General features: G+C 43.5%; 1 protein-coding gene across 8 annotated transcripts in view; it reads left to right on the top strand.

Annotated features, from left to right (window-relative positions):
- Positions 1-24,709, top strand: part of PHC1 (polyhomeotic homolog 1) — a 155,943-nt gene that overhangs the window by 117,658 nt on the left and 13,576 nt on the right. The window contains exons 14-15 of one of the 8 annotated variants that reach the window (XM_039366537.1): positions 15,940-15,997; positions 18,283-18,310. The exons of 6 other annotated variants lie outside the window; for them this stretch is intronic. In XM_039366537.1, the coding sequence (XP_039222471.1) occupies positions 15,940-15,993 (54 nt within the window). In that variant the 3' untranslated portion in view covers positions 15,994-15,997; positions 18,283-18,310. Of the gene's footprint in view, positions 1-15,939; positions 18,392-24,709 lie in introns of those variants that run through there. One more of the 8 variants, XM_039366536.1, reaches the window with a different exon arrangement.

The following is a 24,709-nucleotide window of genomic DNA, read 5'->3' as shown; positions in this document are numbered from 1 at the left end:
GTCAGAGATGATGTGTTGGGGTGCCCAGTGCAATCTGTAAATGTGCTGGACGAAAAGTTTTGCTAAGGCTTTTGCAGTGGGAATCTTTTGGCAAGGGATAAAGTGCACCTGTTTGGAAAACAAGTCCATGACTGTCCAGACAACAGTATTCCCATTGCTTTCTGGCAGTTCCACTATAAAATCCATGGCTATTTCCCTCCAGGGGGCTGAGGGATTTGCCACTGTTTGTAATAGTCCTGGCGGTTTCCCTTGCAACCTCTTTGCAGTAGCACATTTTGGGCAGCTGGCTACATAACTTTCTATGTCCTTTTTTATTGATGGCCACCAAAATTGCCGTTTAATTAAGTGTAAAGTTTTTACAAATCCAAAATGTCCTGCTGATTTTGTGTCATGGCAAAGCTGCATGAAAGTGACTCTTTGGGTTGTTGGTATATATAACTTTTCCCCTACCCAAGGCAACCCATCTCTCATTGTGCACACTTTTTGTTTTTCTGGAACCATTCATCTGTTTCCAAACTTTTCCGGAATTCCTTTCCAGTTTGGCTGTCCAGTTGTGGTTTTAATTTAGTTTGGGTTCTTGTGGTTATTGGTGCTGCCAGTTGTGACTCTGCCATCATTGGTTTAGAGCAGTGATGGGCAACCTTTTCGGCGTGGTGTGTCAAAATTCGGCAAAAAATCGAGCATAACTCGCGTGGTGTGTCACTTTGACAAAAAAACATAATTTTGCGCAATTTATAGTTTAAACTACAAAAATGTATAATTGCAATATATAATTGTATTTAATAAACCAAAAACAAATTATTTAACATAACTGCTTAGTAACTTCTTTGTTCATCAATCTGTCGATTTCGTATGTTGCCCTTGATATTATTGAACTTGTTTGGGGTGCCGTGAACTGAGATAAGTGAGGGGGAGGGCGAATTATTTAACTAACCTGCATATTAGTGACTTTTTTGTTGCTGAATTTCATTGGCTAAATCTTCAATTGAAGGTTGGTATTTTGTACACTTCAGGCCCAAGCAAGCGCTACTAACCTCATCTGTCAATCTGTTTCTTTTGTTGGTTTTGATATTATTTAATGCTGAGAATAAGGTCTCACAAAAATACGTAGAAGGAAAAATTGTGAGTAAAGCTGTTGCTATATTTTTCAGGGTGCTAAAAGTGTCTGGTAGTCTGTTCCAGGCACTCCAAATTTCCTGTTCGTAGTGGCACTCATCTTGATTCTCCAAGCGGCCCCTTTCCAGATTCTCAAGCTTTGACCTCAAGTCGACAAACACCTGAGCCCAGATGCTGTCTTGAAATTCTGCAAGCTGCATCTCCAAATCATCTATTTGAGTCCATTGGAAACCATTTAATTCCAAACTATTGTAGACTACTACATCAGGATACTTAATTATTCTCATGGTCTGTTCTAGGCTTCTAAATTGACTAAATCTATCAGTAAACTGGTCAAGTAACGAGTCTAAAACATGCTGGCACTTCATATGCAAGAGTTCCACTTCATTTCGTACAGCTGCACTGGCCTTCTCAAAATGCTTTTGTACTCGAGGAAAATACTTATACGTTTTAGTTTCTACATCTCGCTTGAAAATTTTTACTTTACTTTCAAAAGCTTTTTTGTATCCAAACATAACATCAATACTTTTGCCAAAACCTTGTAACTTTAAGTTCAGTTCATTAACATGAACAGAGAGATCTGTAAAAAACATCAGGGTGTTGACCCACTTATCATCATTGAGCTGAGGAAAGTTTCCCAGATCCTTATCTTCAAGAAATACCTTAATTTCTTCAAAGCACTCCACAAAGCGCTCAAGAACTTTTCCTCGGCTCAGCCGTCTTACATTATTGTACATCAGCAGTTCACTGTAGGTGGAATCAACCTCCAGTAAAAGTGCTGAAAATTCTCGTTTGTGAAGGGGGCGAGCAGCTATTAAATTAACTATTTTTGTAACAACTGACATTAAGTCATTTAAGTCAGTGAATCCTGCCTTGGCACATAAAGCCTCCTGATGGATAATATAATGAAAAGGCACAATCGGATGTCCAATAGCTTCTGTAAACAATTTCACAAATCCAACTTTTTTCCCCACCATGTTTGGGGCACCATTTGTCGTCACTGACACAACTTTAGAGATATCAATGCTTAGGTTGCAGAATGTTTGCATAACAACCTTACATATTTCGCTTCCTGATGTACTTGTTGGAACTGATACTAACTTTATCAACTCTTCTCTCATTGTGTGACTATCAGAATATCGACCAATAATGGCCAACTGAGCATGTGATATGACATCAGTAGTTTCATCAAGACAGATGGAAAAATATTTACAATTCCTTATGTCTCTCTTTAATTGATGTTGTACGTTTGTGTTCAGTCTCATTATTCGGTCTTTTATGATATTTCTACTGAGTGGTAACTCAGATATTCTCTTAATAATTGCATCTTTATTCTGCATATCGTGAAATAGAAGTGGCGCACATCTTAGGAGAGTTTCTTTAATAAAGTCTCCCTCATTAAGTGCTTTTGCATGCTGAGCTATGGAGTGAGCAATGCTCAAACTTGCAGATGTTAAATTTGTACAGCCTTTTATAAATTTAAGGATGGAGTTAGATTGGCTCTTATAAAGGTGTAGCTTCCTGGAAATGTATTCATTCCTTTCATCCTCACTTTTTTCCAAGAGCTGGGAATGATTAGTTTCAAAATGTCTATTTATATTCCACGTTCTGCTTACTACCGTTTCAGTACATAGAACGCAAAATGATCTTCCATTTTTTTCTATAATACCATACATCTCGCTCCATGTCTCTTGAAAGGGTCGGCCACTGCTACTACCACTCCCTTTACTTAACCTGTGTTTTTTATTTTTTGGGTGCTCCATCAGTGGGCCAGTGACAGCAGATAGAATTATAGATAGCTTGTTAGCCAATTAGGGGTTAACTAGCCTAACACATCCTCCCCCTCACTTATCTCAGTTATTGTGGGCAATTACAAGTCCATGGCATCCCAATAGTTGCTAATGGCGCTCACAGGTCCCCCTTATTGTGTGGCACTCACTAATTGCGGCCTGACTGGAGAAAGGCGTGCACTGTTCCTGCGCTCCTCTCCTGGCGGTCCTCCCTAACGTACTCTCAGCCGTGCTGATGAAGTGTGTGCGCACGGCACGCACGCCTTACCAGCAGCCCCTGTGCTGATAAAGGGGCTGTGCCTGTGCTTGCCTGTCAGGCGGCGGCAGCACAGGCTGAAGTTTGCGGCGGGGACACAGTGAATGAGTGAGTGTGAGTGGGGGAGATCACACGTCCTGCCCCCCGTTCCTCCAGCACAGAGCGTATTTCTTTCATCCTTCCTGGATCCAAGGCCGTAGTGGTACGGTTGCTCTGGGGGGGGTGGTAGTCATAATGGGAGAGTTTTAGTGGGTTCGAGTCCCACATAACCTGGTGACCCGCCAGGTATCCGTGGGGATGTCTCTTCCGTGGCGAAAACAAAAAAAAAAATTCTTTCATCCTCGGCGTGCAGGAGCCGAGGATGAATTGCATAAAATCTCAGGAAATCCTGCGCGTGTCACCCCAAGAGCCGAGGTGGCGCAGCAGTTAGAGTGCAGTACTGCAGGCCACTTTAGCTGACTGTGTTCAGCAGGTCAGCGGTTCAAATCTCACCGGCTCAAGGTTGACTCAGCCTTCCATCCTTCCGGGGTAGGTAAAATGAGGACCCAGATTGTTGGGGGCAATGTAAATATATATATATATACATTGCTTACTGGTGTACACCGCTCAGAGAGTGCTTGCACTTAAAGCGGTATATAAGTCTCATAAATAAATAAATAAATAAAATGGCTACGCGTGTCAGCACTGACACGCGTGTCATAGGTTCGCCATCACTGGGTTAGAGTCTATGGCTCGTGTGCTGTTACATTGGGGCATGTGCATCTGCCAGGAAGTTCTTTCTCCCTGGTAAATGTTTCAGCTTAAATTGGAACTGGTGAAAATGCTGGGACCAGCGGGCTTGTTTGGGATTGAGTTTCCTGGATGCTTTCAGAGCTTCCAAATTTTTGTGATGAGTCCACACCTGGAAGGGGATTTTGTTGCCTTCCAGAAACTGTCGCCACGTGAGTAATGCCCAACGTATCCTGTATGCCTCCTTCTCCCATACAGGCCAGCGCTGTTCTGTTTCCATGAGTTTCTTGGATGTATATGCACAGGGTTGCAATACTCCATCATCATTTTCTTCTAATAGAACAGCCCCCACTGCCACATCACTTGCATTTGCCTGTATTACGAAGGGCTTATCTATGTCTGGGTGCCTTAGTACTGGTTCGGCAGGAAAAAGTCTCTTTAGTCTCTCAAACGCTGCTTGGCACTCCATTGTCCATGTTAATGGCTGGCTAGGTTTTACTGAGGATGCTCCCTTCGTTTTTAGTAAGTTAGGGGCAAGGCTATCTGGGCAAATGAGGGGATGAATTGGCGGTAAAGGTTTGCAAAACCCAGGAAACTTTGTAGTTGCTTTCTTGTGTGGGTGGTGCCCAATCTAATACTGCTCTGACCTTCTCTGGGTCCATTTCAATGCCCTGGGGGAATATGCAATAACCTTGGTAGTCTATCCTTTCCTGGTGGAATTCGCATTTTGAGAGTTTGGCATATAGGTGGGCGGCTCGCAGCTTCTTTAAAACCGCTCTGACAAGTTTGACGTGTTCTTCTTTTGTTTCAGTGAAGATAAGAATGTCGTCCAAGTAAACAAGGACCCCCTTAAACAGGTGCTCCCTTAGAACGTCATTGATTAATTGCATAAAGACTGCAGGGCCCCCTTGTAATCCAAATGGCAAGACTTTGAATTGATAGCACCTCATGGGGCAGTTAAATGTGGTCTTCCATTCGTCCCCTTCCTTAATTCTCACGTAAAAGTAAGCTTCCCTTAGGTCTAGTTTAGAAATTTTTTTCCCTTTTGAGAGGTGTGACAGCATGTCTTTCATGAGGGGCAGAGGGTATAGGTTGCTTTCACTGATTGTATTCAGGGCCCTATAATCCACTCATAAGCGTAAAGAGCCATCCTTCTTCTCTCTAAAGAGGACCGGAGCAGCCACTTTAGGCATGGCTGGCTCAATGAAACCTCTCTCTAGGTTTTTTTTAATGAATCTTTCCATTTCCTCCTTTTCCTTTGGGCTCATGGAGTATAATCTGGGCTTCAGGAGTTTTGCCCCAGGCTTGAATTCAATGGCACAGTCGGGGGGGGGAGCTCATCCGCCCTCTCCTCACTGAAAACTTCAGCAAGGTCTCTGTATTCCTCTGGTATTTCTGTTAGTCCCTTTTCCTCTCCATGGATGCTTTTTCTATTCTTGATTCTGGTAGCCCCCCTTGGGATTTTAAGTCCATAGGGTCCCCCTTCGGGAATTTGATTTCTGTCGTCCTCCAATTTACTCAGGGGTTCCATTTTTTTAACCATTCCATCCCTAGGATCATTGGTCATTCCATGCCTAGGGTCACCACAAACATGAGGTCCTCCTCATGTTTGCACAGGGAGAGGTGTATTGGTAGAGTGGCTAGGGTAGCTGGCACCCCCCTTGCTATGGATCAATCTAACTGGCCAAATGAGATTGGTTGTTCCAGTCTCCTCGATGGAATGCCCAGATTCCCCACTAGTGTCGGGCTAATGAGGCAGTGGGTGCAGCCAGAGTCTATTAAGGCTTTCACCTTCACGGCTTCGGGCATGGGGGGAATTAATATAGTCACTGTCTTGAGGATGGGTGCGATGCGTCCACTTACCAGGGGTTCGCCCTCCGAGCTGTCATCTGAGGCGTCCACCGGCTCTGCGGTGTAGGCTGGAGTTCTTTCCCCCTGATGAGCAGAGGTTCCGCAATTTCCATCATTCTCATGGCAGTTTCTTTTGGCTTAGCTGAAGACTTTCCAGATTTGCTGATTGGGGATCTGTCTGGGTTGTGCTGGGGAGCTTTGGAGCAGCATTCTACAGCTCGATGCCCTTCTCTTCAGCACTTGAAACACCCCATTTGCTTCTTGGCTGTAGCCAATGGTTTCACCGGTTTATGTGTCAACTCAGGCAGGGAGCAGCTCCATTGTTTTCCTCAGCAGTGCCTCTTCAATATGTCGATCTCTGCTTCCTCTGCCAAGACATACCATTCCTCAAGTTGGTGTGGGTCCCCTCGGGGCAGGCAAGCATCATATAGGTCATAATTTAGTCCGTCTTTGAAATGGCTAAGGAGGATGTCTTCTGGCCAGTTCAGTTTGCTGGCAATGGCCCGGAATTTTTGTGTATATTCAGCCATCGGGCGTTGGCCTTGCTTCATCGTTTTTATCCTTTCGCGGGCTTTGCGATCAGCCAGGGGGTCTTCAAATTGTCTTCTCAGAGACGACATGAAACGGTCGAAGTCGTTGAGTTCTGGGGCATTGGAGTCGTGTAAGTTCACCACCCAATCTGCAGCCGGTCCATCCAGGGCAGATTGCACGATCCAGATGCGGGCTTTGTCACTGGGGATGTCCCGCCCGTATTCCTCCATGTAGCTGAGGATTTGGGTTAGGAAAAACCCCAAGTGTGTTGGTTCCCCTTTGAATTTAACCTCCAACGGCGGACATCATGGAATGAATCGGTGCCTCCGTTGTTGGTGGTAGTGTCTTCCGTCCAGATCGCCATCTGTGGTCCGGTAGGGGGTGGGGACTACTGGATCAGCAGATGTCCCCGGGGCTGCAGGTTCCACTTCCCCCTCGGTGTCTCTCCCTTTTGCGGCTCCAGGAGCTGGGGCGGCCGTAGGGCTCAGGATTCTCCTCTCCTAGGGAGCTGAGAGTTCTCTTCATCAGGTCAATAGCTTTCTCTAGGATCCAGTCTGAGTACGGTGCCCAGCTTTCTCCCTCTTCACTTGCGTGCAGGGATTTCTCCATCTCCTGCTTCCATTCTGGTTGCTTGGCCCCCTGTCTCAGGGTCACCTTTCTTGATTCCTTTCCCCACTCACTTTTCTTTCCAACGCCCATTGACCAGCGAGGCTTGTGGTCCCGTTTCTCCACCACTTCTTCTCCTGAGGAATCTGACCTCTCGGATCCCAACATCCGGCAAGGTTCCAGTTGAGTCAGCGGTTCTCTTTCCAGGGAGTTTTCCCCCTTTCTTGCTCCATTGTCTGACATGGTAATTTTTTGCAAAATCCCCCGGCAAGGGTCTCCCTTCCAGGTGGATTAATTTTGCAAGTCCTGTCTAATGTAAGGACCCACCCCACTTTGCATCTTAAGAAGACAGAACTCTTGGAATAATTCTTCCAACAGGCATTCTTTATTAAGAGAAACTGGTTGCAGGCGTTCTAGACAGGACTTGGGGTCCAAGCTCTCCCATTCAAGCTTTTAAGGGGTTCCCCAGTAGCTCCACCCAATCACCCCCTTCTTCCAGCGACAGTCTCAGTCATTACACTCCTACTTCCTTTTCCTTACTTCCGGCTCGATGAGACTTCAGAGAGAACTACATGAAAGGTAATAGCCCCATTGTTATGGTTAGTCCTTTTGGTGATATCCACATTCAGTCTCTTTGAAGTGTAGTGAAGGAAGTGAGGGCCATAAAGCCCCTTTCTTCACCCCCTTCCCTTCACCATATGGCAGAATCCAGGGAAGGCAGAAATGGGGTTTTCTATAGTTGATAACTAGAGATGAAATATAATTGGATTCTGACAGATGGTCCAAGTGACTGCATAGATGTCCCTCCCATAGGGAGCAGGTTGGCTGTCTTTGTACACAAATGGGAGGCCACCACTACAGAATTTTGGGTTCTCAACACCATCAGAATTGGACTAGAGTTCCTCTAGAGTTCCACTCCACCCTGCCTCCCGAGGCATTTCGTCCCTTGCCCATTACCCAAAAATCCAGTCAAAAAAGGCCTCATGAAAGAAGCCATTGGACATCTCCTGTAGATTCAGGCCATAGAACCAGTACCGGCAGAGCAGAGGGGGCAAGGTTTTTTTTTTCATTTTGTTTATCGTTCCAAAGACCTCGGGAGGGTGGGGAGCAATACTAGATTGAAATACACACACACACACACACACACACACACACACACACACACACACACATTTGACATACAAAAAGTTCAAGATGCAAACACTCCAATCCATTTTGGCAAGCATCAGAAAGGGGGACTTCCTGACGTCCATCGACTTGACAGAAGCCTACCTTCACATTCTCATCCTTCCAGGACACCGAAAATCCCTCAGGTTCTGCTATGCAGGCCACCATTTTCAATACAGGGCTCTACCATTCGGCCTATCATCGGCTCCCAGAGCATTCACAAAGGTCTTGGTGGCGCTGGCAGCGCATCTAAGAACCATTCCAGTGCGTATCCAGTGTTATCTGGACAACATCCTCATTCAATCCTCATCAGTCCAATTGGCTCAGTCAGACCTGGCATTGTCCATCAAGAACCTCCAGGATCATGGGTTTTCAGTAAATTTTCAAAAAAGCTAGATAGTTCCCTCTACCCACATCCTTCACCTGGGCACGGTGATAGATACAAGGAAGTGCGAGGTTTACCTGTCTCAGGAACGTCGGGACAGCATCCAATCTCTGGTCACCCAGGTTCAAAGGGAATGGGTACTCACCTTAACAATTCTTTCTCAACTGCTAGGAAAGATGGTTTCTTGTATAGCATTAGTTCCTTGGGCGTGACTCCACTCCAGAACCCTACAATGGTTCTTACTACCGTTCCAGAAACTAAGCACCAGGTCCTCCAATCACTGGGTACGGGTCCTGTCACAGACCCTGAAATCCCTCCAGTGGTGGGTCTCCCCAGTTATGTTCAAGGGAGCCTTATTCAAGGAGCCCAACTGATTCATCCTCACATCGGATCCAGCTTGTTCAGCTGGGGAATGCACCTACAATCCCAGTTGGCACAGGGTCAGTGGTCCTGATCCGATCTCAAGCATAACATAAACTGGCTGGAGCTCAGGGCTATACATCTGGCTCTATGCCACTTTCGCAACACAGTGGCAAGGCAACATGTTCTAGTCCTCACAGACAATGTGGCGGCAAAAGCCCATGTCAGGAGTCGGGGATACCCACTCCAGGTCCCTCATGGCCAAGGCTAGGAACCTGGGCAGAGACCAACCTCTCTTCCCTCAAGGCCGAATATACTTGGGAGAGACGAATCGGCAAGCGGACTTCTCGAGCAGGACAACAGTGGACCACTCCAAGTGGCACTTGCATCTGTGTCTCTTCAAGGAGACAGTGGAGAGGTTTGGTCATCTAGCACTGGATCCCGGCAAATTCCCAGCTCCCGAGAATCTTTTCCCGGTTCCCATCTCCAGGGGCGGAAAGGGTAGATGCCCTACGCAGCCCATGGCCCAGAGAGCTCCTGTATGCATTCCCTCCTCTCCCTCTGATGCAAGCAGTCATCCGGAAGGTGCTGCTGGAACAGATAGAGGTGATACTCATTGCTCCACACTAGCCAAAACTGCCATGGTTTGCCGACCTCGTAAGTCTATAGATCTCTCCTCCATGGAGGTTGCCTCAGGATCGAATCTCCCTCAGCCAGAGGACTCTACAACACCCAGAGCCCCAGTGGCTGGCATTTGAAAGAAGACTCTTAACGAAGGAATTCTACTCATCAGATGTAATTATCATGATTCAGGCTTCAAGGAGGCTGGCAATGAATAGAATTTATGATTCCACTTGGAAGAATTTCTGCAACTGGTGTGGAAGGCAACAGACCCAGCTACAATTACTATTCTAAGAATTTTGGATTATATACTGGAGGGATTTAAGAAGGGCTTAGCACCCAACACAATCCTCAGGCAGGTAGCTGCTCTATCCACGGTGCTCACATATGACAATTCAGAGCCCTTGGCTCAACACCCCATGGTACATTCCTTTGTCAGGGGGGCAATCGACAGCAAACCACCCGTGGTTTACAGATATCCCTCTTGGGACCTGTCCAAGGTCTTATAGGCTCTCATTTTACCTCCATTTGAGACCGTCAGAACCTCCATTCTACGGTTCTTGACACTCAAGGTCGCCTTCTTAGTAGCCATCACATCGGCTAGGCGCATTTTGGAATTGGCAGTTCTCTCGGTTAGAGATGACTTATGCATTTTCCATAGTGATAGAGTAGTCTTACACTCAGACCCCTCCTTCATTCCCAAGGTCAATTCATTGTTTCACAGGACACAGGAGCTTGTGCTGCCAGATTTTTGCCCTAAGCCATCCCAAGATCTGAAACGTAAATGGCACACCTGGGACATTCATAGAGCCTTGCGTCACTATATTAAGCGAACTGCTTCCTTTTGCAAATCTGAAGCCCTATTCTTCTCATTTCACCCTTCTTCGCTGGGTCAGAAGGTGACTGCCTCTACTGTTGCAGATGGATTAAGGCTTGCATAGCAGGAGTGTACCAAACACACTCTTTGCCTTTTCCAAGACGAATCACCGCACACTCCACTCACAGTACGGCTATTTCTGCGATGTGGGCGACGCAGGCGTCCATTGAAGAGGTATGTAAAGGCAGCGACTTGGTCGTCTCCTTCCCTATTTGTGAGGCATTATAAATTAGATAAGTTTGCCTCCGCTGACGCCTCCTTTGGCAGGAGGGTTCTCCAAAGGGTAGTGACAGATAGTGGGACACAGGCCCAGACTTCTTCCCGCCCATAGAGACAGGCTTTGGTATGTCCCATGCATGGATTCTCCATTTGTCATGCTGGAGAAGGGGAGTTGTCTTACCTGAATGCCTTTTCTCAGCATGACGATGGAGAATCCACTCCCCCCTCCATCCGATCCTGTGTAGGATTTTTTTTGAGCCAACACCACTTTGTAAAATCATCAACCACTGTGCCTTTGTCGTGACTGGGGATTCCTAGCCAGAAGAAGAGAGGCGTGGCAAAGGTTGGTTGACTTAGTCTCTAGGGCAGAAAGGCTAAATCAACCCATGCGTTGATTCTCCATCGTCACGCTGAGAAAAGGCATTCAGGTAAGACAACACCCCTTCTCCAGCATGACGAATGGAGAATCCAGAAATGTTCACCCTCTACCATAATGGGGGGGGGAGCTTCAGCTGGCTTTAAGGGTGAACATGACTCCCGTTTCAACAAACTACAATGGAATACTGGGTAAACCTATCTTAGTATTTAGGGGAGCTCCAACTCCATTGTTACTGGGTTAATGATGCTTTTTATAAGGAATGGTCCCAGAAACATAGGGCCTAGTTTCTTTGATGGTTGTAGGAACTTTAGGAACTTGGTAGAGAAATATACTTTTCCCCCCACTTTAAATGGTTTTGGTTCCATTCGTTTCTTGTCAGGTTGTGTTTTGTAAGCCTCCCTCGCCTCATCTAGGGCTTTCCAAATCACTGGCCAGGTGTTCTGAAGTTGTTTGATCCATTCCTTCAGGGAAGGGATCGTGCCTTCATTGGTGGGTAGCTCAGGCATTGGATTGAAACTCTGTCCTGTTTCGACTTTGAAGGGAGTATAGCCAGTACTGGAAGGTACTGCATTGTTGTAAGCTACTTCCGCAAAAGGTAACAGTTCGGTCCAGTTGTCTTGCTGATAATTTATAAAGCACCTCAGGTATTGTTCTAGAACTGAGTTTGAATGTTCCGTCCCCCCATTTTTTTGCAGATGATGACTAGATGACAAGCCTTGATTGGTACCTAATAGACCCAAAAATGCTCTCCAAAATTCTGAAGTTAACTGGACTCCCCTATCTGAAATTATGCGCTATGGAGCACCATGCAGCCGGTAGATGTGCACGAATAGCTGAGCCAATGCCTTGGCTGTCGGGAATAAAATGGACTTGTTTGGAGAACAGGTCTGTCACAACCCAAATGATAGTGTTCCCCACACTTTCTGGCAGCTCCACTATAAAATCCATAGAAATCTCCAGGGTGCTGAAGGGCTCGCAACTGCTTGTAATAGACCTGGTGTTTTCCCCTGCACAGACAGGGCAGCTAGCTACATAGCTTTCAATGTCCTTTTTAATGGATGGCCACCAGAACTGTTGTTTGGTTAAGTGGAGGGTCTTTATGAACCCATAGTGCCCAGCCACCTTCGAATCATGGCAAATCTGCATGAATTTTACTCTTTTGGTTTTCGGCACATACAGTTTGTCTTTCATTGAGCAAAGATTCTTATGGTTCAGGAACCACTCGTTCTTTTCTATAACTTCTCAGAACTCTGCCCCCACTGTGCTATCTAGGCTGGCTGGCTTCTTTGCTTGTGCCCTTGTAACTGGGGCCACCAGCTATTTAGGGGTCATCTAGGACTCAACCAACTCAGGTTTTGCGTTGTTGTACTGTGGAACCCTCATTAAAGCTAGAAGTTTTTTCCCCCCAGGGATATACTTGATAGTAAAATCAAATTGGTGGAAATGCTGGGCCCACCAGGCTTGTTTGGGGGATAATTTCCTTGGGGTTTTTAGTGCCTCAAGGTTTTTGTGGTGAAGTCCATACTTCGAAGGGAATTTTGCTCCCTTCTAGAAAATGCCTCCAAGTTAGAGGGCCCAGCGCATAGCCTATGCTTCCTTCTCCCAAACTGTCCACCTCTGTTCAGTCTTGGTAAGCTTTCTGGAGGTGTAAGCACAGGGTTGCAACTGGCCCTCTGATTCTCTTGGAGCAGTATTGCTCCCACTGTTTTGTTGCTGGCGTCAGCCTGGATACCAAATGGTTTCTCTAGGTCTGGGTTCTTAAGCACCGGCTTGGCTGAAAAAAGCCTCTTTAATTTCTCAAAAGCCACCTGGCACTCCATAGTCCCTTTCAGCCATTGTCTGGGCTTTGCTTTAGTCTTTCCTTTCATTTTCAGTAAGTTAGTAATGGAGAGAGCGCTCTGTGAGAGAAGGAATGAACTGCCGGAAAAAATTGCAAACCCCAGGAAACTTTGCAATTGCCTCCTCGTGCGAGATGGCGCCCACTCTAACACCACCCGTACCTTCTCTGAGTCTATCTCTATCCCCTGTTTTTGGCCTCGCCAGCAAGATAAACCCCCACACCAGATTCTTATTAATGAACTTATGCAGCTCTTTGAGTTCCCTGGGAGTCATTGAATAGACCTTGGGCTTAGGCAGTTTGGCTCCCGGGAGAATCTTGATGGTGCAGTCGGTCAGTCAATGGGGAGGCAATTCATCAGACCGCTCTTCGAAAACCTCGGCCAGGTCCTGGTATTCTTTGGGTGTGCCTTCCACCCCCCGTTCACTGGCGGCTGCCACTACCTCCAATTTTTTTCTCCATTTGGCTCTAGGTCCTCTGCCCTGTAAGGTTGCTTTCCCTTTTGGGAACCTTAGTTCTCCTATCCTCCAATTTACTCTCATGTTCCAAATCTTTAACTAGGTCATTCCCAAAATCAGGGGCCATTCCATGCCAGGGGCTACAATAAAAGTCAAAGTTTCTGTATGGTCCCCCATCATGAATTCAACTGGTTTAGTAGCAAGACTGGCTGGAACTCCCCTTGCAATGGACCCATCTAGCTGGCCGAAAGGGATTGGCTTCTTCAACCTCCTCACCGGAATCCCCAAATTCCCCACCAGGGTTGGGCTGATTAAAGAACCAGGTGCAGCCTGAGTCTATTAGAGCCTTCAGGGTTACTTTCTCCTCCATCCCTGGGCTGAACAGTTCTATGGGTCTGGTGAGGGGCGCGTTGGGTCCACCTACCAGGGGTTCATTGTCGGAATCGCTGTCAGAACTCTCCGGCGGCTTTCCTGGTGGGGTCGGAGTTCCTCCTGGATTCCCGGAGGATTGGACCTCAACAACCTCGGTGCCTTTCATGGTGGTCTCTCGAGGGCACTGTGTGGTCTTTCCAGGCTTCCCTCCCCTGGCCATTCTCTTTTACGCACTAGAGTCTTCGAATGGCATTCAGCAGCTGAGTGGCCCTCTTTCCCACACTTGAAACACGCAGTTGAGCACGGGCCTGCGATTTGGGTCTTAGTTGTGTCTCTCTTCCCCTCTGGAGGGGAGCGCCTCCAGGTTCAACCACCCCATCATTGACTATGGGCCAGGTCAATCTCTGCTTCTTCAGCCATGATATATCAGTCGTGGAGGCTGGCTGGATCTCCCCAAGCAATGCATGCTTGGTAGAGGTCGTCATTCAGCTCATCCTTGAAGTGGCCCACCAGGATTTCATCTGGCCAGTTGAGGCGGCTGGCCAGGTCTTGGAACTCCTCGGTATATTCTGCCACCGGTTGCTGACCTTGCATCATGGTTTTAATGTGTGTTCTCTCATTTTCCGGTCTGCCAAGGGGTCTTCAAACCTCCATCTCAGGGCTGCCATGAACTGGTTAAAATTGCAGAGTTCAGGTGCGCCGGCATTATGCAGGGTCACCATTCCCCAGGCAGCTGTGCCTTCCAGGGGCATGGTCACCACTCTGACCCGTCTGCTGTCACTAGGGATATCTTGTCAATATTCGTGCATGTAGCTCAGGACTTGGGCAAAGAAGAACCCCAGCTGCTGTGGAGACCCGTCGTATTTCACTCCCAATGTTGGGATTTTCCGATCAGACTGTCAAGCCCTCTTTTTTCTGGCCTAGCGTCTGTTTCCCCCAGCTAGGGTAGCTCGGGCTGGAGTAGTGGCTTCAGCCATCACCCCCGTGGCTTCCGAAGCACTGATGTAAGGGCCGGGATTGACGAACTCACTCTCCTGGACCTCTTCTCCCTCATCCAGTCTCATTGCTACCGAATCACATCAGGGGTCTGCTTCCTCCTCCCTGAGGTTTTTGAAGGCTTCCACTATCATGTTAACAGCCTGAGGAAGTGATTAGATCAGGTTGGCCTCTTGCATTCTTCTTCACTGAGGTTGAGTGAGCTCTCCATCTTACACTTCTACCTGAGTTGGTGGTTGCCTCAGTGGAGAGTCACCTTTCTGGCCTACGATTCCCAATCATCTTTCTTCACCACTCTGATCAACCATCTCAGTTTCTCTCGGGTCTTGGCTTCGTCAGATGAGCTGGTGGAGTCTGAGCTGCTGTTGCTCGGGCAAATTTTCAGGGGGCCTCTCCCCAGCGCTTGCTTTCTCTCACCCCCGTGGTTTGACATCATTTTGCATGGTCCCCACTGTAGGAAGTTTTCCTCTGGGTTAACCACTTTGGAGATCCTGCTTAATGTAAGAACCTGCCTCCCTCCTCCTACCAAGAAAGCAGAACTCTTGAAATAGATGCCATTTCAACAGGAACTTTTATTGGCAGGTACAGATAGCAAGAAAGCTAGACAGGATCTGAGAGGTTCCCACCCGAATCAATAGGTTAAAGGAGCAATCAAAACCCCAGCCCAACTGTCCATCTGGTCGGTTCAAATGGGCCAAACCATAGGTGTCACTTTGCTGTGGGAACGAACCAATAAGGTGCCTCTTCTCAAGGTTGTTAGGTCTCCACAGCTTCCTCCTTCTGCTCGGAGATAAGGCAGATGGCCTGGAGGCACATTCCAATCACACCCCAAAGCGAGCACATCAAAGTGAATAGATCAAAGCAGAGACACTATCCCCACACCCAGTACTGCAAGGGTCCCCGTGACTCCCCCCCCCCCCCAGGAGAATGTCTCCCGGGGTCATTTGATCACCTTTTGTGAACTTTGGATAAGCAAAGTCAATGGGGAAGCTAGATTCACTTAACAACCATGTTGCTAACTTAACAACTGCTGTGATTCATCTGTGGCAAGAAAGATCATAAAATGAGACAAAATTCATTTAGCAACTGTTTCATTTAGCAACAGAGAGTTTGGTCTCAATTGTAGTCATAAATCGAGGACTACCTAAAATTATCAGAGGTCTTGGGAGATCATGTATACTGGAAAGTTTCATAGAGCAAACTTTTTTTTGCCTTTCCTTTTGGTGCTGGAATGAGTGTTATAGTGTACTCAAAATACATACACTGTGTATTCTTCCTTTTCAATACTTTTTAAGATTTATTTATCACTGCTGTGACAGAACATGTGGCTACCTGATTTCCTGTCCTTACTTTCACTTGCTATTAAATCAATTGCATTAAATTTTGCAGAAGCAGCTTTGGGGAGGCAAGCATTTCACCACTTGGTATAGCTACAGTATATAATGAGGTGAGCCAATGATTATGGATCAGTAACTGAAATTTCCACCTAAGAGTCTATCCTGAAAAATAAAAAAACATTGGTCAACTATGATAATCTCATTCTTTTCTATCAAGAGGACTATCCATCTAAGTGTTGTATATCTATGTGGGAGAGGTTCAATCAAGAGGGAATCTAGCACATGTGGGAGTTCACTGGGAATAAGTTTCTCATTTTGTCTTATTTCTGCATTCTTCTCTATTTTTGTCTTATTTCTGCACTCTTCTCTATTTCCATGAGTAGCTTTGTTTTTTGAACAGTGGCATGCTTGAAATAGAAAACAAGATTGTTCTGAGAAAACATCCACATTCAGAATATTTTGTTGAAATTTTCTGAGTTAGCTGTACTCAACTCAATGCAAATAAATTTCAAAACAATTCAAATGTTGGGTTTTTTTATTAAAACAAAAAATAAACATCTTTACTGTTCTAGACATAGAAAACAATGGGAATTCGGGACAAGAGCCTTGCTTCCTTGTTTTCCACCTCTGGGCTGTAGAATAGATGAACAAGCAGATCATTTTTATTGTTATGAATTCTAAGTTAACTTACAGAAAAATTTTTAAAGGAGCTTATGGAAAGCTTTCATTATATTCTGTGGAAACTGTTCAAGAGCACTCAGGCAGTCTTTGCCTTTGAGGAATATCAATTAAATAAAATTGTGCAGAGATAGGCTGTGTTATTTCTCAAAGCACAAATACTGTATACTATATCTCCCACATCCATTGACATAAATGTTTTTTTTCCAAAAGTGCATTTTCCTTTTTCAATACAGGTTGCCTAAGTCTTGCGGACAATAATATGGATTGCCCCTAAGTATTTATTTTGTAGAGTCAGCAGCAAATTTAACTTTTTTGTGTGTGGCTAGCTGCTAAAAAAAGGTTGCAGCTCCAGGAAAGCAAAGAAAAACAACAACATGTCTAAGAATAAGGCCTCACTAAGGCAATCAAAAGTTTTCCTGTCTGAGTGATTTTTTTCTAAATATTCTAAAATGTTCAACAACATTTATTCAAGAAAGGAAGAACCATTTTATCTTTGTTCAGTTAAAATAGTCTTCTTATAGATGAATCAGCAAAGGGATAGAAAAATCAGCAAATAAAAATGTAAAGAACACTAGACATCAAAAAGTGCAAGCCAGTCAAACTCAGTAAAGAGCTAATAATGCACAATGGTAAAGAGTGTAAACAAAACCAACAAACCTAAACACTAAACTGAATTCCTCTGATTTAACAAATACAATAAATTAACATCTAAACTAGAACAACATGATAAAGACTTCAAAGATACAGGAATAGGACAATAAGAATTTTCTCAGAACACAGAAACCAGAGCCATGAAATGGATACAGAAATAGGACTGAATAGGAAAAAAAATAAAATTTAAATGAATAAAGAGGAAAGAGATCATTTTAAAAGGAAATAGAACATTTGCTTAAATATTTTGATTTAGATATAGATGAATCATTACAAATTCAAGAAATTTATAGAATAAACTAATGTACAAAAATATAGCATGTGATATAATTAAATCTACATACTTTTAAGAGAAAGGGTCAATTTAAAGGAATACATTGTATTAAAACTTGGAGACAAAATAACGGAGATTTTACCAGATATAGAGATTTCAGATTTCTGACATCTTCTTCCAAGAAACAAAGTTCAAATATGGGTAGGCTATCCCATTTTGTTGGAGGCAGTCATGAATAGTAGCCTTTGCATATACTAATAGAATATTTAATATAAGATTGTCATTCACAGCAACAGAATAGGCTACAAAAGATCCAGAATAGACACCAGATCAAAAAGTGGATCAATTAGCAATTTCTTTCACAAATGGAATTGATAACTGACATAATAGATCACAACAAAATTTTCAAGAAGTATTAATAAAATTACAGAACTGCAGAATAACAGATTTGGAAGGAACCTTGGATGTCTTCTAATCCAACCCCTGCTCTCTTCTTAAAAACCTCTAGTAATGGAGCACCAACAATTTCTGGAGGCAAGCCACTGATTAATTGTTCTCAGGCTGGTTCTTGGGTGATGTGCTCCCCAGTTTTGAACAGGAGCAACTAGGACTGACCCAAGACAATCCTTGAATGACTGTGTTCCTACCTGGGGATAGGACTCACGATGGATGCAATTCTTGGCAGGAGTGGCCAGAGCACATCGTGGTTTTAGCTGCACATTTTGAAATTTATGTTTTCTTTTTGAGTTTCATCTTCACCTGTTAATTAATTGGTTGAATGCTTAACAGAATAACAGTTTGGAAAGGACCTTGGAGATCTTCTAGTCCAACCCCCTGGACAAGCTGGAGACCCAATACCATTCTGAACAAATGGCTATCTAATCTCTTCTTAAAAATCTCCAGTGATGGAGCACCCACAACTTCTGAAGGCAAGTCATTCCAGCGATTAATTATTCTCACTTTCAGAAATTTCTCCTTAGTTCTACAGTAGGTTGGTTTTCTCCTTGATTAGTTTCCATCCATTGCTTCTTGTCCTGCCTTCTGGTGCTTTGGAAAATAGGTTTACTCCCTCTGGCAGCTCCTCAAATATTGGAACACTGCTATCATTTTATCCCTAGTCCTTCTTTTCACTAGACTAGACATACCCAATTCCTGCAACTGTTCTTAATATGTTATAGCCTCTATCTTTGTTGCTCTTCTCTTCACTTTTTCCAGAGTCTCAACATCTTTTTCATATTGTGGCAACCAAACTGGATGCAATATTCCAAATGGGGTTTTATCAAGGCATTATTAAAGCATTAGTGATACTTCACATGATCTTGATTCTATCCCTCTGTTAATGCAGTCTAAGATTGCATTAGCTTTTCTGGGGGGGGGGGCTGCAGCATACTGCTGGCAATATTTAAGTGGTTGTCTAACACTTTCCTAGATCCCTCTCACACTTGCTGGTATTGAGTGAGGTTCAGTTAATTCTATACCTATACATTTGGTTTTTCTTGCCTAAGTGTAAACCTTATCTTCCTGTATCTTGAGTCTATCTTCTGGGGTGTTGGCTATTCCTGCCAGCTTGGTGTTGTCTGCAGATTTGATGATTTCCCCTTCTGTCCTCTCATCCTCTTTTATGAAGTTATTGAAAAGTACTGGGCCTAAGACAGAACCTTGGGGTATTCGACTGCTTACTTCCCTCCATATAGAAGTAGTTCCATTAAGGACTACATTTTGATTGTGGTTTATCAGCCAGTTATGAGTTCATGTGCTACAGATGGTGGTAGACTAGGGCCTACAGACAGCAGCAGACCAGGTGCTATGGACAACGGTAGACCAGGGCCTACAGATGGCAGCACACCAGGTGCTACCGGGACTTGAACGAGAGGCCTGCAGGTAGGCAGTGAGGCAGCACAACAGAAGCGATGGAGCAGCAGAGGACCCAACCGGCAGCTCGAGAGAACCTGGCTGAACGTTGGAGACGGAGCAATGGCCGGAGATAGAGCAACAAATGGAAGTAGTTGATAGGAAGGTCCAGTGGAAAAAACCCAGCTATTAAACCTGCTCAGCAGAGAAAAACCAATTAACAAACCTGCCCAGCTATTAGACCAGCTCAGCATAGAAAAACTATTTGAACATAGAAGAGACCTCAGAGGAGCAACGGCTAGAAGCCACTGGGGGCTAAGCTCAGGAAGACAGTCAAAAAAGCAAGGCAGAGAGGATAGAGATAAATAAAGAGCAAATTAAGAAAAGGAAGGATAGGGATGAATTTTTAGGCAGAGAGCAGAAAGCAAAAAGCAAATGCCTTGTTGAAGAGAAAGCAGTCCTTTCCTTAGTTAAATAGCCCTATCCTAACATTAACTTTTAATTTCAACATAAACTGCAATTTTTTCCATTAAAACCAAAAGATTTGACCCTACTGATAAACCCTTGGAGGAAGACAAATAGAGATATGTCACACATAGAAGGAAACACAATACTCAAAGAAGCAGCATACAAGTAACAAACCCCTTCTGCCCAATCCAACCCAACCAGAAACAGCCCCACTAAAACTAAGCAATCGATTTCTCCCCTTAGATGGAAACACGCCGACTCACAACCTCCCCCTCAAAGAAAACATGCAGACGCTAGCAAAGAAACAACTTCAAATATCCCTTTTAAAAAGTCACATCAACAACATACCTGAGATAAACAGAAAAGCACTCCAGACTACAGCCCTCCCAAAAAGGAAGATGAGTGTTGGTAATAGAAGATTCTATCCTCAAAGGAACGGAATCATCCATCTGCAGACTGGACATACAATCCAGGGAGGTATGTTATCTCCCTGGAGCAAAAATCAAAGATGTGGCTCAAAACCTAACCAAAATAATTGGGCCTACTGAATACTACCCTTTCCTCCTCCTCCACATTGGAACGAATGACACAACAAAGAACCTGAGTACAATAGTGAGAGATTACAAACAACTAGTAGGCAATAAAGTTAAGAAGTTAGGAACACAAGTAGTGTTCTCATCAGTACTCCCAACGAAAGGCCACACCCATTGAGGGAAAAAATTATAGAAATAAACCATTGGCTAAAGAGTTGGTGTTGCCAAGAAAACTGCATCATCGACTGCATTTCCTACACAAAGGACTCTTGGCTGCACCTCACGAAAACGAGAAAATGTACTTGGAAAAAGACTGGCCCAACTCATCAGAAGGGTTTTAAATGAAAATTGAGGGAGGAGGGTGACCAATCTTTAGAATCTCTAGAACCCAAAACCAATCATAAATCCCAAGAAAACAAATCAAACAATGAGGTAGGCAGAGACGAAAAAAAAGAAAAACCCAAACAACAATCAGGAGATTCAGGAAACATACCCATGAAGAGGCATAAAAGTCCTAAAATGTTTATATATAAATGCTCAAAGTGTGGGTAAACAGGGCGAATTAGAAGGAATAGTACACGAGGGAGGGTGTGACATAGTTGGCATTACAGAAACCTGGTGGGACGAAATTCCTGAATGAAATGGACTGATGGATGGATACAAATTGTTCAAAAGAAACAGGTCTACAAAAAAGGGGGAGTTGCACGATATGTAAGAGAACACTACATATCTACAGAAATGCACATGATAAAAGATAAAATATCTCCAGAATGTATATGGGTTAATATAAGAGAAAAAAGTGACATTGCCATAGGTGTATTACAGACCACCCAACCAATCAGAAGAAATAGATGAACTCTTTGCCAACCAGTTAACAACTGTATGTAGGAAGCATACCACAGTAGTAATGGGAGATTTTATCCAGATATCAACTGGGAGACAAACTGCAGCGAGTGGGAGATAAAACAGATTCCTAACCAACATAGCCAACAACTTTGTCATCCAAAAGGTAGAGGAGGGAACTAGATGTAAAGCCATATTGGACTTAATTCTAACTAATAGAGAAGAAGAGATAGAGGGAGTTGAAGTTGCCGGAATCTTGGACGAAAGTGACCACATCATACTGGAATTTAATATAATGCAAACACTAGCAACAGAAAACAATCCAACCAGAGTCTTGAATTTCAAAAGAGCTGACTTTAACAAATTCAGAGCGAACCTAGGAAAAATCCCATGGATGAAAATCCTAAAGGGGAAAACAACCCAAGAAGCGTGGGAAACTCTGAAAAATGTGATTGTAAAAGCCCATATCAGCACAATACCACTGAAAAAGAAAAACAAGAAATTCAAGAAGAAACCAGCATGACTGCACAATGATCTGTTTGACAAACTGAAAGACAAAAAAGACAAATACAAAAAATGGAAAGCGGGGCACATAACTTATCAGCAGACAGCCAGAAGATGAAACGATGATGTCAGGGAAGCAAAGGCTCAGAACAAACAAAGACTTGCAACAAAAATTATGGATAATAAAAAAAGTTTATTCCAACATATTAATAACAAGAAAAAAGTCAAGGAAATTGTAGGCCCACTAAAGAGAGAAGGTGGCAAGCAAATAACAAGCAACAGGGAGCAGAGAATGAGACAGACATGGGAGGGTGGATCTCCAGCCTCTCAGTCCGGTTTCGCTTCGCCTAGCATCTCTTAAAAGGATGAAAAGTTGCCCTGGAGGGGCAACGAAGAAAGAGGGATATTTCAGGAGCTTGGATCTGGTGGCGACCAATCTGGGTGTACAGAAGCCCCCTCTAAAGGGGCGGAAGAAAAGCTGCTGGGAGAGCCGAGGCAGCCCAAGTTGTCTGCAGCCGGAAGGGAAGCTGTGAAAAACAGCTGATTTCCAATAACATGTTATGTCTGGGTGAGCTGAAGTCTTTTCCTTCTCCTTGTGATTGAAAATGTTGAGACCCTGAAAGGGAGAACTTCGAGTAAAGACCCCCAGAGAGACTTTTTGAGCGGCAATTTAACATTAAGGGGAAATGTTAATATCAAACTATCGGAGTACCAGAGCGTGGAGACTGATAAATAAGCCAAGGAGAACATCTACTGGCGAAAAATAAGAATTAAAAAGAGAGTGACCTTGGGAAGCTTGAGAACAAAAAAAAGCCTTGGTCTGAGATAACAAGTGAAAAGGCTGTTTATAGCTATGCTTGTTGACATTGGCTAAAAACTAAATAGACATCATCTGGGGGGGGGGAGAGAACATTTTAGATCCAAGAAGGGACTGGAGGAGGTAGGTTTGGCTCACAACAACTGATTCCTGTTTACACTTTGGATATAGGTTTAAGACTGTGAGCCACAAAATGAGTACATCTAATATTTCCAGACTTGCAGAGAAAACCTCTTCGGAGCCCTCTGTCGAACAAGCCAGTCCAACAACTCAGAGTTCTGTCGGTACATTGCTACAGTGTGATAAAGCAAGCACGGCTCAAGATGAAACACAGGACTCTTTAAAATTAATTCAAGAAATCTTGCAGAGGAACCATGAGGAAACACAAAGTAAACTGGAGAAAGTAAGAGAAGAAATTAGGGATGTAAAGGCACAATTTGAAGCTCAAAATCAAAAGATCATTAAAAATGAACAGAAAATCCAGGAAATGGAAAATAAAGCTGAAGACATTGACAAAAAGGTGGAAATGTTATTGCAAAAGAATGAAGGACTGGAACAAACAAATCAAGAGCTAGAACGGGCTATGGCAATGGTAACAATGAGAGAAGTGGAACGTTATTTGAGGTTTCAAAAATACAGGAACTGCTGGATAAGCAGATTATATCAATTTGGAATATTAACTGGCAAAAGAAGACCAGAGACAGATGCAAGAGATTTGACTCGTCCTACCAGATGAACTATTACATGAACAAACACTTGTTTAAATATGGTTAAAAGAATAGAGAACCTTGAACATAAGGGGGCCCTATAACAAGAGGGATAAGAGATTTAAGCAGTGCTTTTTTTCTTTAAAAAAAAAAGGTGCCGGAATTCACACACGTCATACAACCCACCTTGCCTACCCTACAAGGTTCCATCCCAAAAAAGTGCCGGAACTCCGTTCTGGGCGTTCTATGAGAAAAAAAGCCCTGGATTTAAGTAATATAGTATGTTTTACAATATATGAAATGTAAAAATAGTGGGTTGATGTAACTTTTATTAATATAAGTGATATAAACTGATTTAAAAGGATGTTATAGCTAGATACTATAAGATAGATAATAATAAATACAAGATTTCTATAATGCATGATAGGGAAAATTTGGACATTTAGATGACTAACAATTATGATTGATAAGAATTGGATTGAATATAAGGGAAATTAAGTTTAAACAAAAATTACGAAAATAGGATGCATGGTGAATTAATGAGATGACAGTTATAAGAATAATATATATATACACACACATTGCTTACTGGTGTACACTGCTTAGAGAGTGCTTGCACTTAAAGCGGTATATAAGTCTCATAAATAAATAAATAAATAATAAACAGATTCTTTGTTTCAACTTATTAGAAGATTCTTTGGTCAAGAAATGTTGCATTGATTTTTACATCAGAGATTTTGACTTTGGGGGATGACGTGCAATTGTTGGAAAAGATCCCAGCTAAAATTTTAAGGAAAACTTTTAAATTAAGAATCAATTGAGGATATTTGATCAGAAACAATAATTGCAGTGATTTAAGGTAGATCAGAAGCCATTGTGGATTTTCTTTGAGTTAAATATTAGATTGTTAACAGAGAGCTTTGAAGTTCAACTTTGCTGTTGGCTTTACCTGTTAACTATTTTTTTATATATATAGTAAATAGATGCAAGGTCAAATTGGTTGAGTAAACAGAATTGTAGACGTTCATAAACTGTAGGCCTGTTTTACAGGGAAGCAATTATTCTTGAAATCTATCAGTATTCAAGTAGTGGGGACAATGTGTGTATTTTATGTGTTGTTTAGCTTTGCTTTATTCTTGTATTTTTTTCCTTTTTTGGAGTTTGCATTTTAACAAACAAACAAATAAATAAATAAGGGTATACATTCGCGATGGGAGATTTACTGTTCAGGAAATTGAACCAGCAATTTGTAGAATGGACAATCTAACCAGAGATTAACTGTCTCTCAGAAGCAACTATCAAAGATGTGATTGAGGGGCTTACTAAAATAATTTAAGTCCACGGATTATTATCCATTTCCATGAATGGAAATCCTTAAAGGGAAAACAACCCAAGAAGCTTGGGAAACTTTAAAAAATGGGAACATACAATCCCAGTCTAGCATAATATCACTGAGAAAGAAAAATAAAGATCCTAGAAGAAACCAGCATTAC

Source organism: Crotalus tigris, unplaced genomic scaffold, assembly GCF_016545835.1.
Source record: "Crotalus tigris isolate CLP2741 ecotype Arizona unplaced genomic scaffold, ASM1654583v1 scf7180000020347.5012614909:4044961, whole genome shotgun sequence".
NCBI lineage: Eukaryota > Metazoa > Chordata > Lepidosauria > Squamata > Viperidae > Crotalus > Crotalus tigris.
This window is presented reverse-complemented; position numbering and strand designations above follow the sequence as displayed.